This window comes from Babylonia areolata, chromosome 16, assembly GCF_041734735.1.
Source record: "Babylonia areolata isolate BAREFJ2019XMU chromosome 16, ASM4173473v1, whole genome shotgun sequence".
NCBI lineage: Eukaryota > Metazoa > Mollusca > Gastropoda > Neogastropoda > Buccinidae > Babylonia > Babylonia areolata.
Window position 1 is genome coordinate 1,537,501 of NC_134891.1, and position 15,803 is coordinate 1,553,303.

General features: G+C 46.5%; 1 protein-coding gene across 1 annotated transcript in view; it reads right to left on the bottom strand.

Moving 5' to 3' along the window:
* Positions 1–15,803, bottom strand: part of LOC143291065 (uncharacterized) — a 265,716-nt gene that overhangs the window by 173,045 nt on the left and 76,868 nt on the right. The window contains 6 exon segments of the mRNA XM_076600654.1: positions 3,257–3,428; positions 6,403–6,617; positions 8,021–8,342; positions 10,951–11,208; positions 13,006–13,209; positions 13,745–13,908. Of these exon segments, the coding sequence (XP_076456769.1) occupies positions 3,257–3,428; positions 6,403–6,617; positions 8,021–8,342; positions 10,951–11,208; positions 13,006–13,209; positions 13,745–13,908 (1,335 nt within the window).

A 15,803-nucleotide genomic window follows, 5' to 3' on the forward strand; every position in this document is an offset into this window, starting at 1 on the left:
CACCGCCTCGTCCGCAGCAAGCTCAGGCTCCACTTCAAGCCCAAACCAAAGAAAGGAGGAGCTCCTAGGAAGAAATTCCAGGTCGGCAACTTTCAGTCAGCTGAAGTGAAAGCTGAATTCCAGGCGAAGCTTCAGGACAAACTTGAAGACCCCAGTTGCCCCACAGACCCCTCTCCAGAAGCACTATGGGCACAGCTGAAATCAGCCATCCTGCAGTCCTCTGAAGAAGTCCTAGGGTTCTCGTCGAAAAAGAACAAGGACTGGTTTGACGAAAACAACCAGGAGATCCAAGAATTGCTGGCGAAGAAGAGATCAGCCCACCAGGCTCACCTTGCACAACCGTCTTGTCCGGTGAAGAAAGCAACCTTCCGGCTCATATGCAGCAACCTCCAGCGCAAGCTTCGTGAGATTCAAAATGGGTGGTGGACCAACCTGGCAGAGAGGGCTCAGCTTTGTGCAGACACTGGTGACTACCGGGGCTTATACGAAGCCTTGAAGGCGGTGTACGGTCCCTCATACCAGGTCCAGAGTCCTTTGCGCAGCGCAGACGGCCAGGCGCTCTTCACAGACAAGATGTCGATCCTGAACAGGTGGTCGGAACACTTCCAGGCCCTCTTCAGCGCCAACCGCACGGTTCAAGACTCGGCAATTCTCCGCATCCCACAACAGCCAGTGAAATTACAACTGGACGAGCTACCAACCCTAGAAGAGACTGTCAAGGCCATTGAACAGCTGAAATGTGGCAAGGCAGCAGGGGTTGACGGAATTCCGCCGGAGGCGTGGAAGAATGGAGGCCCAGCACTACACTCCAAACTCCACAACCTCTTTGTCTGCTGCTGGGAGCAAGGCAAACTACCACAGGACCTCCGTGACGCAGTCATCATCACCCTGTATAAAAATAAGGGAGAAAAGTCGGACTGCTCCAACTACAGGGGGATAACTCTGCTCTCCATCGCAGGCAAGATCCTCGCCAGAGTCCTCCTAAATCGGCTGGTGCCTACTATCGCCGAAGAACATCTCCCAGAGAGTCAGTGTGGCTTTAGAGCCAACAGAGGCACCACTGACATGGTCTTCGTTCTCAGACAGCTACAAGAAAAATGTCGGGAACAGAACAAAGGACTGTATGCGACATTCGTCGATCTCACGAAAGCTTTCGACACCGTGAGCAGAAAAGGTCTGTGGGAGATCATGAAACGTCTAGGATGCCCCCCAAAATTCCTCAGCATGGTCATCCAACTACATGAGGAACAGCATGGACAGGTCAGACACAGCAACGACCTTTCGGAGCCCTTCCCAATTGGAAATGGAGTGAAACAAGGTTGTGTCCTCGCGCCAACCCTCTTCATGATCTTCTTCAGCATGATGCTCCAACAGGCCACTGAAGATCTTGGCGACGACGACGGTATCTTCATCAGATACCGCACTGATGGCAGCCTATTCAACCTGAGGCGGCTACAGGCCCACACCAAGACACTGGAGCAACTCATCAGAGAGCTTCTGTTTGCCGACGATGCTGCCCTCGTCGCCCATACAGAAGCGGCCCTGCAGCGTATAACGTCCTGCTTCGCAGAGGCTGCGCAGCTCTTCGGCCTAGAAGTCAGTCTGAAAAAGACGGAAGTTCTCCACCAGCCTGCCCCACGGGAAGAATTCCACGCTCCTCACATCAACATCGGTGAGACAGAGCTGAAGTCGGTCCACCAGTTCAGCTACCTAGGCTGCACCATCTCGTCTGACGCCAAGATCGACAAGGAGATCGACAACAGACTTGCAAAGGCAAACAGCGCATTCGGCAGGCTGTACAAGAGAGTGTGGAACAACAAACACCTGAAGAAAGACACAAAGATCAGCGTGTACAGAGCTGTTGTACTGCCCACCCTGTTGTATGGCTCCGAAACCTGGGTCACCTACCGGCACCACATACGACTGCTTGATCGCTTTCACCAGCGCTGCCTTCGCACCATCCTCAGCATCCACTGGAGTGACTACATCACAAATGTCGAGGTCCTGGAGCAGGCAAAGACTATCAGCATCAAGGCAGTGCTGCTAAAGACCCAGCTACGTTGGGCAGGGCACGTGTCCAGGATGGAGGACCACCGCCTGCCCAAGATCGCGCTGTATGGCGAACTGTCCACTGGCCACCGTGACAGAGGAGCACCCAAGAAGAGATACAAAGACTCCTTGAAGAAAGCTCTCGGTGCCTGTCACATTGACCATCGCCAGTGGTCCGCAGTAGCCGCTGATCGAGAGACCTGGCGACGCACCATCCACCAAGCTGTCTCCTCCTTCGAAAACAGCCGCAGGGCCAGCCTTGAGGACAAACGCAGTAGGAGGAAGAACCACGACGCTGCAGCCGCGAACCCAGACCAGACTTTCTCTTGCAACCGCTGCGGCCGACTCTGCTTTTCCCGCATTGGCCTTGTCAGCCATGAGCGTGCTTGCATCAGACGTGGACAACGCCCTTCCTAGATCTTCGTTAGCGAAGCCAGGCCATGATGATGATGGTTTTGGCATGTCCTGATGTGTACCTGGTCAGCACAGGTAGAGGTACCTGTGTTAATGCTGATTGTGTGGTGCATGTTTCAGCATGTCCTGGTCAACAGAGCTGGGTAGGAAGTGATTACACAGTGTGTGTTTTGGCATGTCCTGATGTGTACCTGGTCAACACAGGTGGGCAGCAGCATTAACACTGATATGTGGTCCAAGTTCGTTTTCATGCTTCCAGAATCCATGAACGGCTCAGTTTCAAATACCAACTGTACCAAGCAAGAATAAACAAAATTAGAATTGTGTGTTGGCACGATTTTAATTTTTCAATTCTGTTGATAAAGGAGGCGTCACTGCGTTTGGACAAATCCATATATGCTGCACCACATCTGCTAGGCGAATCCCCAACCAGCAGCATAGCCCAATGCCCTTAGTCAGGCCTTGAGTACATGCACATACATTTGTGTACCTATCAAAGCCGATCTATTCTCAGTTCAGAATTTAGCCAGAGGACAACACTCGTTGCCATGGGTTCTTTTTCAATGTGCAAAGTGCGTGCTGCACACAGGACCACAGTCTATCGTCCCATCCAGATGACTAGACGCTCAGTTTGATTTTCCAGTGAAACGGGAGAAAGGGAGAGAGCGGGATTTGAACGGAGACCCTCACGGACTCCCTGTGCTGACAGATGAGTGCACTGGTCCACAGAGGAAGCCCTCATGGTACGAGTTAACTCCTACCTGGAGTGGAGTTGAGTTCAAACTGGTCTTACCTGCCAGGTGAGCAGCGACAACGACCACACTGCCGCCAGCACCGCCCCCGCACCCATCTGTGAGGGCGTGGGTGGCTGAGGCGTCCAGGGTTCCATCCAGCTCCAACAGGTGTGAGGCTGTCAGCGTCAGCACTCCCCCTCCCTCACCCCCACTGCCACCGCCACTCGATCTCTGCACAGCAAGGAATCCAAAACAAACAATGCAAACATTGTATCTGTAAAATCTGGATCTCTGTACAGCAAGGAATCCAAAACAAACAATGCAAACATTGTATCTGTAAAATCTGGATCTCTGTACAGCAGGGAATCCAAAACAAACAATGCAAACACTGTATCTGCCCGGTTAGCTCAGTCGGTAGAGCATGGGACTCTTAATCCCAGGGTCGTGGGTTCGTGCCCCACATTGTGCGGTTTCCCAAGGCCTGACTAAGCGCGTTGGGTTACGCTGCTGGTCAGGCATCTGCTTGGCAGATGTGGTGTAGCGTATATGGTTTTGTCCGAACGCAGTGACGCCTCCTTGAGCTACTGAAACTGAAACTGTATCTATAAAATCTGGATCTCTGTACAGCAAGGAATCCAAACAATGCAAACATTGTATCTGTAAAATCTGGATCTCTGTACACCAAGGAAACCAAACAATGCAAACCATTTATCTGTAAAATCTGGATCTCTGTACAGCAAGGAATCCAAACCAAACACCAACATCATATCTGTATGTCTGAATTAGTCTGTTCGCATGGATTCCAAACAAAACAATGCAAACATTGTAAAATCTGGATCTCTGTACACCAAGGAATCCAAACAATGCAAACCATTTATCTGTAAAATCTGGATCTCTGTACACCAAGGAATCCAAACAATGCAAACCATTTATCTGTAAAATCTGGATCTCTGTACACCAAGGAATCCAAACAATGCAAACCATTTATCTGTAAAATCTGGATCTCTGTACAGCAAGGAATCTAAACCAAACAATGCAAACCATTTATCTGTAAAATCTGGATCTCTGTACACCAAGGAATCCAAACAATGCAAACCATTTATCTGTAAAATCTGGATCTCTGTACACCAAGGAAACCAAACAATGCAAACCATTTATCTGTAAAATCTGGATCACTGTACAGCAAGGAATCCAAACCAAACACCAACATCATATCTGTATGTCTGAATTAGTCTGTTAGCATGGATTCCAAACAAAACAATGCAAACATTGTAAAATCTGGATCTCTGTACACCAAGGAATCCAAACAATGCAAACCATTTATCTGTAAAATCTGGATCTCTGTACACCAAGGAATCCAAACAATGCAAACCATTTATCTGTAAAATCTGGATCTCTGTACACCAAGGAATCCAAACAATGCAAACCATTTATCTGTAAAATCTGGATCTCTGTACAGCAAGGAATCTAAACCAAACAATGCAAACCATTTATCTGTAAAATCTGGATCTCTGTACACCAAGGAAACCAAACAATGCAAACCATTTATCTGTAAAATCTGGATCACTGTACAGCAAGGAATCCAAACCAAACACCAACATCATATCTGTATGTCTGAATTAGTCTGTTAGCAAGGATTCCAAACAAAACAATGCAAACATTGTAAAATCTGGATCTCTGTACAGCAAGGAATCCAAACCAAACACCATCATCATATCTGTATGTCTGAATTAGTCTGTTAGCAAGGATTCCAAACAAGACAATGCCAACATCATATCTGTAAAATGTGGATCTTTGTTCACCAGGAACCCAAACCAAACAGCGCTATCATCATACCTATAAAGTCTGGATTTCTGTTAATCCATAAACCAACTCCAACATAGTACCTGTAAAATTTGGATCTCTGTAAAGCCATAAGTCCAAACCAAATAAACAAAACATAATATTTGTATGGTCTAGATATCTGGAAAGTTGAGATCTCTGTTAAGGCATAAATTGAAACCAAACAATCTAATGGAATATCTGGAAAGTCTCAATTTCCATCAAGGCAGAAATTAAAAGAAACAGTAAGTGGATATCTGTAAAGTCATAAATGCAGAACAAATGATTGAAACATTTAACCATTATTGTTTCTGAACATTTTGTTCGATCAGAAATTCAGAACACATAATTAATTCCTTCCATCTTGACAAGGCTGACTTAAGGCTGACTCCCCCCGTCAACCCCCAAAAAGGGAAAAACCTAGTTGATGAAACAGTTTTAGCTGTTTTCAAAATACCATAAAACATGAACAATTATTCTCCACTCTGTCCTGCCACACCAATCTGTCACAATGTGCGCATGTACATTTACACAGCACAATCATGTACACGTGCCACACATACACACACACACAGACTCACACATGCACGCACACACACACACACACAAACACACACATGCACACACAGACACACACACACACACACATGCACACACACACATGCACACACACACATGCACACACACACACACACACACACACACACACACACACACACACGCACACGCACACACAGACACACACACACACACACAGGGAGGCATACAGAAGACAGTCAAGACAAAAAGAAACAGACAGACACAGACATGCACACACACACACACACACACACACATGCACGCACGCACGCACACACACACACACACACACTCTCTCTCTCTCTCTCTCTCTTCCTTTCCTCCTCCAAATCACACAAACCATCACCACCATGACCACCACCACCTCTTTCCACACACACACTCTCTCTCTCTCTCTCTCTCTCTCTCTCTCTCTTCCTTTCCTCCTCCAAATCACACAAACCATCACCACCATAACCACCACCACCTCTTTCCTACACTGCACTGACCACACACACACACACACACACTCTCTCTCTCTCTCTCTCTCTTCCTTTCCTCCTCCAAATCACACAAACCATCACCACCATAACCACCACCACCTCTTTCCTACACTGCACTGACCACACACACACACACACACACACACTCTCTCTCTCTCTCTCTCTTCCTTTCCTCCTCCAAATCACACAAACCATCACCACCATAACCACCACCACCTCTTTCCTACACTGCACTGACCACACACACTCTCTCTCTCTCTCTCTCTGTGTTCCTTTCCTCCTCCAAAACACACTACCCACCACCGCCCCCACCCCACACTGACCACACTGCCGCCACTGCCAGCCCCCACAGGTTGACGTGTGTCGTCATAGGCAGGCCGGGCATGGGAGGTGGCCTTGCCCCTGCCCCCCACACCCCCGTGAGACGCCCCAGAGCCTCCTGCATCACTGGGCATGCCGGGTGACGGTCCCCTTCCTGCCCTCCATCCTCGTCCACTCGTTTGTATCAGTCCGTCCGTGTCCACCGTGATGTTGACAGCTGAAAGGTGAATAAGACATCATATGTATGATGGTGAGGACAGCTGAAAGGTGAAAGACATCATATATATGATGGTGAAGACAGCTGAAAGGTGAATAAGACATCATTATATATGATGGTGAAGACAGCTGAAAGGTGAATAAGACATCATGATATATATGATGGTGATGACAGCTGAAAGGTGAAAGACATCATATATATGATGGTGAAGACAGCTGAAAGGTGAATAAGACATCATTATATATGATGGTAAGGCCAGCTGAAAAATGAATCAGACATCATGATATATATGATGGTGATGACAGCTGAAAGGTGAATAAGACATCATATATATGATGGTGAAGACAGCTGAAAGGTGAATAAGACATCATATATATGTGAGACAGATAAACCTCACCTGTGAGACAGGTAAACCTCACCTGTGAGACAGGTAAACCTCACCTGTGAGACAGACAGACCTCATCTGTGAGACAGGCAAACCTCACCTGACAGACAGACGAACCTCACCTGTGACAGACAGACGAACCTCACCTGTGACAGACAGACAAACCTCACCTGTGACTGACAGACAAACCTCACCTGTGACAGACAAACCTCACCTGTGACAGACAGACAAACCTCACCTGTGACAGACAGACAATCCTCACCTGTGACAGACAAACCTCACCTGTGACAGACAGACAATCCTCACCTGTGACAGACAGACAAACCTCACCTGTGACAGACAGACAAACCTCACCTGTGACAGACAGACAAACCTCACCTGTGACAGACAGACAAACCTCACCTGTGACAGACAGACAATCCTCACCTGTGACAGACAAACCTCACCTGTGACAGACAAACCTCACCTGTGACAGACAGACAAACCTCACCTGTGACAGACAGACAAACCTCACCTGTGACAGACAAACCTCACCTGTGACAGACAGACAAACCTCACCTGTGACAGACAGACAAACCTCACCTGTGACTGACGGACAAACCTCACCTGTGACAGACAGACAATCCTCACCTGTGACAGACAGACAATCCTCACCTGTGACAGACAAACCTCACCTGTGACAGACAGACAATCCTCACCTGTGACAGACAAACCTCACCTGTGACAGACAAACCTCACCTGTGACAGACAGACAAACCTCACCTGTGAGACAGACAAACCTCACCTGTGAGACAGACAAACCTCACCTGTGAGACAGACAAACCTCACCTGTGACAGACAGACAAACCTCACCTGTGACAGACAGACAATCCTCACCTGTGACAGACAGACAATCCTCACCTGTGACAGACAAACCTCACCTGTGACAGACAGACAAACCTCACCTGTGAGACAGACAAACCTCACCTGTGAGACAGACAAACCTCACCTGTGACAAACAGAGACAGACGAACCTCACCTGTGACCTGGAGGTTGTTGCCCGTCAGGACCCCCCCTCCCTGCACCACCAGCTTCCCGTCCAACACGATGACCAGTCTGTCGTCCGCCTCCACCCTCCCCGTGAACTCGAAGCGCCCCCCGTCCAGAATGACGATGCTGTTGAGGTGCAGCTCCTTGGAGGCCAGGCTGGTGGAGGAGGTGTTGAGTCTGGCCGGGGGGTAGATGGTGAAGACTCCGTCCAGGTAGATGTTGAGGGTGTGCACGCCTTGCAGGATGCCCCCGTACAGCGTCACGCGCGAGTCTTGCAGGTACGTGTTGTAGGGCAGGTTGACAGTTGCGTTCTGAACACGACGGGTCACGTCACTTGTCAGTGATAGTGTCAAGGGGTTGTCAGAGCATGAAGACAGATCACTATACACTACACCACTCAAATTAGGGAATACGTGTTACCAGTTTCAAATGTTAACATTTTTTGGGAAAAAGTTATATATTTCAAACTGTTCTTCATTAAAGTTAGCTAGTTATGTGTTGAATAGTCCAGTTGGTTGTTTATTGTAGGTCCCCACATGAACCTCTTTTCAAATAATAATCTACAGAAGTAGTGCATACAAAATTTGATTATTGATAATTTTTGTCCTAATCCCGCCTTCCCCCATCCCGCCTCTCACACACACCCTTCCAGTATTATGTTTTTTCTTTCTCCATTCACTGACACTCACCCTCCCCATTTTACACTTTGTACTCTATCTTTTCCACATTCTGTTCTCTGTCTCTCTCTCTCTGTGTCTCTCTCTCTCTGTGTCTCTGTCTCTCTCTCTCTTCCTTTCTTAGTCCCCTCCCCCTTGCCCCCCTCCATCCCCCCTCCCATCTTTGAATATACAGAAATGTCGATTTCTAATTAATAATAACAATCATAAAATATTATGATAGAAATGATAATAATCCAAATAATAATAATAATATCATTTATTTTCAGTCTAATATCATCATCTTAGATGAACAGACTATAAATAAATAAACGTAACGCTACACCACTTCTGCTACTGAAAAGGCAAAAAAACAAAACAAAAACAAACTACAGATGCCTGAACTTTGTGTAAACCCAACGTGCTCAACAGACAATGTGCTCATCAGACATTAAGAGTGTGTCCCAGGTTTATTTCAAACAACATAAAAACAAAATGAAACACGACAAAATGTCTTATCAGACTTCATGTGTCTGGCAGTGTGAACTGGTTTACTTCTGTCCAGCTCACTGACCCCTGCACCACTGCAGTGTTCTGGCTTTAAAAATTTGTCTCATTAAAACGCTTCTCATCTTCACAGATATGCATAAACCACAAAAATGGGAACTAACGCCTGCAGTATTTCCAATTGCGTCCACAAGTAGCGTGCTGTTTCAGTAGCTGGTCATTTCACTAACCTGATATAGCAGCATAATAGCTATTTCAGTAGCGAGTCATTTCACTAACCTGATATACCAGCATAATAGCTATTTCAGTAGCGAGTCATTTCACTAACCTGATATACCAGCATAATAGCTATTTCAGTAGCGAGTCATTACACTAACATGATGTAGCAGCATGATAGCTATTTCAGTAGCGAGTCATTACACTAACCTGATGTAGCAGCATAATAGCTATTTCAGTAGCGAGTCATTACACTAACCTGACGTAGCAGCATAATAGCTATTTCAGTAGCGAGTCATTACACTAACCTGACGTAGCAGCATAATAGCTATTTCAGTAGCTAGTCATTACACTAACCTGATGTAGCAGCATAATAGCTATTTCAGTAGCTAGTCATTACACTAACCTGATGTAGCAGCATAATAGCTATTTCAGTAGTGAGTCATTACACTAACCTGATGTAGCAGCATAATAGCTATTTCAGTAGCGAGTCATTACACTAACCTGCTGTAGCAGCATAATAGCTATTTCAGTAGTGAGTCATTACACTAACCTGCTGTAGCAGCATAATAGCTATTTCAGTAGCGAGTCATTACACTAACCTGATGTAGCAGCATAATAGCTATTTCAGTAGCGAGTCATTACACTAACCTGACGTAGCAGCATAATAGCTATTTCAGTAGCGAGTCATTACACTAACCTGATGTAGCAGTATGATAGCTATTTCAGTAGCGAGTCATTTCACTAACCTGATGTAGCAGCATAATAGCTATTTCAGTAGCTAGTCATTACACTAACCTGATGTAGCAGCATAATAGCTATTTCAGTAGTGAGTCATTACACTAACCTGCTGTAGCAGCATAATAGCTATTTCAGTAGTGAGTCATTACACTAACCTGATGTAGCAGCATAATAGCTATTTCAGTAGCGAGTCATTACACTAACCTGATGTAGCAGCATGATAGCTATTTCAGTAGCCAGTCATCACATTAACTCTCTCCATACGAACGGTGAAAGAGACGACGTTAACAGCATTTCACCTCAATTACCACCATCAAAATATTGCAAGCAGAAGGCTCTTATACTGAAGAGGTGAATGTTGACAAAGAATACCACAATTCTGACGACGGAAACTAAAGGTTGGGTCATTCAGACACCCACTGGACATCCGAGGGGTCTGTGTAGAGGAGAAGAGAGGACTGGCCGTACTGAGTGAGTTAACTCATTCTACCCCACAGCCATATGCCTGCTACAACTCCCCAGGACCAGCATTACATGAGACCAGGTGAAAATCGATGGAGAGTTGTTGATTTAAACAGTCGAACAAAGCTTCACTTTCATGCTCCCGGACTCCGTAAATGAATCAGTTTAGAATGCCAACTGTACCAAACAAGAATAAACAAAATTAGAATAGTGTGTTGGCACGAGAAATCTCATACCTGGTCCACAGGGGAAGTAATCATGGTACGAGTAGGAGCAGAGTGAGTTAACTTGATGAAGCAGCACTGTAACTATTTCAATAGCCAGCCATCACACAGACCTGATACAGCTTGACGTCAAAGGACAGCACTGCTGTGTCGTTGAAGTCGATGTTGAGCCACATGCCCGGCTCCACGTGAACCACCGCCGTGTGGTCACCAGCAACCTTGGTGATCGTCAGGTCGCGCTGTCCCTCCACAGGCCGCCCGTCCTCGTCAGTTGCTAGGAGACCCACCTGGGCGTACCTGCCCAGGTCCAGGAGGTCCAGGTGGTAGTCCTCACCTGCTGACTCCGGGATCGGGATCTGAGTTTTCCTCTCCTGCAATACACACACTCCCATCAGTCACCAGTCCAGGAAAAGATTCCAGTCTTTCACACCTTCATCTGCTGTCGTCATAAAGTGTAATATCCTGATCAACAAAGCACAGTAAGTTTCTGCAATGCAAAATATGCCAGTAATTGAAGCACAGTAAGTCTTTGTAATGTGAAATATCCCAGTAAACGACTCACAGTAAGTTTTCATAATGCGAAATATCCCAATAAATGACTCACAGTAAGTCTTCGTAATGTGAAATATCCCAATAAACAACTCACAGTAAGTCTTCGTAATGTGAAATATCCCAATAAACGACTCACAGTAAGTTTTCGTAATGTGAAATATCCCAGTAAACGATGCACAGTAAGTCTTCGTAATGTGAAATATAAAAAAAAACAACTCACAGTTAGTTTTCGTAATGCCAAATATCCAAAAAAAAACAAACCACAGTAAGTGTCCGTTATGTGAATATCCCAGTAATTAATAGTAAACGACACACAGTAAGTTTCTGTTATGTGAATTATCCCAGTAAACAATGCACAGTAAGTTGCAGACTTTGCAGATTCTCCAGTGAAACGGAGATGGACTCATAGCTGTTAAATGTCCTAACCTGGATGCTGCATTCATGACAACTGCAACAGTTACACGAGGAAAACAACAACCTATGATTTTCAAAATGATTCTGATATCATCATGGTCATTAGCATTATGAAAGGTGACTTCTTAATCATGCAAATGTACAGCACTACAAAGGTACCATAGTCAAAAGAATGGAACCCACACAAAAATGAAACCAGGAGCTCTTGTCACAAGACACGACATCTTTGCATACAATTCATACTAAATTTCATCCTGTTCTCTTCATCACCCAGGTTCACAGAGCGTGTTGACAACAAAGCGGGTTTTTACTTACACCTTTGTCTTTCTAGTTATAGACTTGCAGTGTTTATATGCCTGTCACAGCAGTTAAACTGGGTTTTTACTTTGAAGAAAGGTGGAACAATGGTGAAGAAGCCCATCTGTCGATACAGTGTCCATGAAGGTTTGGGAGTGATGGCCTAGAGGTAACGCGTCCGCCTAGGAAGCAAGAGAATCTGAGCACGCTGGTACGAATCACGGCTCAGCCGCCGACATTTTCTCCCCCCCCATTAGACCTTGAGTGGTGGTCTGGACGCTAACATTCGGATGAGACGATAAACAGAGGTCCCGTGTGCAGCATGCACTTAGCGCACGTAAAAGAACCCACGGCAACAAAAGGGTTGTTCCTGGCAAAATTCTGTAGAAAAATCCACTTCGATAGGAAAAACAAATAAAAACTGCACGCTGGAAAAAATACAAAAAAATGGGTGGCGCTGTAGTGCAGCGACGCGCTCTCCCAGGGGAGAGTAGCCTGAATTTCACACAGAGAAATCTGTTGTGATAAAAAGAAATACAAATACAAATACAGTCTCGCCCTTTCCCCAAAGTTTGTTGTGAAATCAAACTGGGCATCTTGTCATTCGGATGAGGCCATAAAACCAAGGTCCTGTCAGCAGCATGCACTTGGCGCTCTGAAAAAGAACCCATGGCAAGGAGAGTGTTGGCAGCATTCAGTACAAGAAATCCAATCTGACAGATAGACATACATAAAGACACAGACTGACCGACCGACCGACAGACAGGACAGATAGATAGACAGACAGACAGACATACACATATGCATGCGCTCAAGACCTGACTAGTGCAATGGGCTGCTGTCAGAACACAGCGATGCCTCCTTGAGAAACTGAAACAGAAACAGAAACTGAAACAGTTGCCTACCCCTTTGCCCTTCTGGTTGTAGACCCTCAGAGTCCTGTGCCCACCGTGGTAGTGATCCGTCAGCAGCATGGTCCCCGCGGCGCCCACCTCTCCTCCGATGCCATCACCCCCTTGTGTCTGGTACTGGCCGATGAACTGGATCAGCGAGGCGTGGCCAGCGATGCGACCTCCGGCTCCTCCGTTATGCCCCTTTCCTCCCTTCGCCTGCAAGGGTTACGTTTCTTTCTGTTTGTTTTTTTTCTGCTTTCTTTTCCGTTTGATTGGGTAAAAAGTTGTAGCCTGAATGTACATGCTAGCGTCACTAAATGCAATTATACATGTATGTATACCGTACGCTAGCTTTAGGTGCTTTTTTCTGTTTTCCATTTGACCGGATACAAAATTGTAACCTAAACATACACGCTCACATATGTAAATACAGTCATACATGTACGTATATACTGTACGCCAGCTTTAATGCTTTTTTCTGTTCTCCATTTGACTGAATGAGAAGTTGTAGCCTAAACATACACACCCACACATGTAAATACAATCATACATGTATGTATACTGCACACTAGCTTTCAGCACCCACGCCCTCTTTGCCTAAATTTCACCCTACAGTTGGGGATGGGTGTTCACTGGGGACTTTACCCTTCAAGGGAGCTCACTGCCTTACTGTGTTTCACCATTAAGTTGTGTCTTCAACCCCTTAAAGTAATCTGTTTCACCACAGACAGAGGCAGGTGTGTCCACTGACCTGAAGCACCCCAGAGCCGTCAAAGTGTCCCGCCTCAAAGTGCAGACTGCCGCCACTGCCCCCTCCAGCCTGACCTTCACCTTCCTGGCCGTTCACGCTCAGCGTACCGTCAATCTTCATGAGGTCCGACACGTTCAGGTGTAGGATTCCCCCTCCACATCCCCCTGAGCACAGAAAAACACATCCACATCCCCCTGAGGACAGAAAAACACATCCGCATCCCCCTGAGCACAGAAAAACACATCCACATCCCCCTGAGCACAGAAAAAACACATCCGCATCCCTGAGCACAGAAAAAACACATCCACATCCCTGAGCATCCACATCCCCCTGAGCACAGAAAGACACATCCACATCCCCCTGAGCACAGAAAGACACATCCACATCCCCCTGAGCACAGAAAGACACATCCATATCCCCCTGAGCACAGAAAAACACATCTGAGCACAGAAAAACACATCCACATACCCCTGAGCACAGAAAAACACATCCACATCCCCCTGAGCACAGAAAGACACATCCATATCCCCCTGAGCACAGAAAAAACACATCCACATACCCCTGAGCACAGAAAAAACACATCCACATACCCCTGAGCACAGAAAGACACATCCACATACCCCTGAGCACAGAAAAAACACATCCACATACCCCTGAGCACAGAAAAAACACATCCACATACCCCTGAGCACAGAAAGACACATCCACATCCTCCTGAAAACACATCTGCATCCCCCTGAGCACAGAAAAAACACATCCATATCCCTCTGAAAACACATCCGTATCCCCATAAAAACACATTCGCATGAAAACAAATCCGCATCCCCCTGAAAACACATCCGCATCCCCCTGAACACACATTCGCATGAAAACACATCCGCATCCCCCTGAAAACACATCCACATGAAAACACATCTGCATCCCCTGAAAACACATCCGCATCGCCCTGAAAACACATTTGTACCCCCCTAAACACAGAAAAAACACATCCGCATCCCCCTGAAAACACATCCGTATCCCCCTGAGCACAGAAAAAACACATCCACATCCCCCTGAGCACAGAAAAAACACATCCGCATCCCCCTGAGCACAGAAAAACACATCCGCATCCCCCCAAGCACAGAAAAACACATCCGCATCCCCCTGAAAACACATTCAGATGTAGGATCCCTCCACATCCCCCTGACCACAGAAAACAGGCTCCTCCCTGCGTGTCACTTTCTTCTCCATATACATTCTATACATGTTTGCTTGACTGCTGCCCTTGTCATGTCAAATACTGTGATGTTTTTTCAGTCGGGGGAGGGTGTTGGTGTGTGTGTGTGTGTCTGTGCATGAATAACAAAAAAAAAAAAAGATTTTTAAAATACTGTATTTCGGTGAAAAGCTGTGTACATGCAAGGAAACACAGTGAGCTCCCTACTGAACCAAGAGCGGTGATCCAAACATCACACCTCCTACCTCAACAATCACATCACCCAACAAGCTCTCCTCACACAGACACGAACGCAGACGTAATTATCAGTTCACACACACTGTGAAGAGGAAACGAACAAATGACATGTATTATTACTTTCTCAAACCTCCCATCCAGCTTTCCCACAGAGCATGAGGAAAGACTGATTGAGGTGTTCAGCTACCAGGAACAGGACTTACGGACACACACTGGGGCACTAACAGGGACAGTACTGAAGGGGACACGCTGTGACACACACTGACACACACTATGACACAGACAGTGACACACACACTGTGACACACACTGACACACACTGGGGCACTAACAGGGACAGTACTGAAGGGGACACGCTGTGACACACACTGACACACACTATGACACAGTGACACACACACTGTGACACACACTGACACACACTGGGGCACTAACAGGGACAGTACTGAAGGGGACACGCTGTGACACACACTGACACACACTATGACACAGACAGTGACACACACACTATGACACACTGTGACACACACACACACTGTGACACACACTATGACACACACTATCACACACACACACACACACTGTGACACACACTATGACACAGTG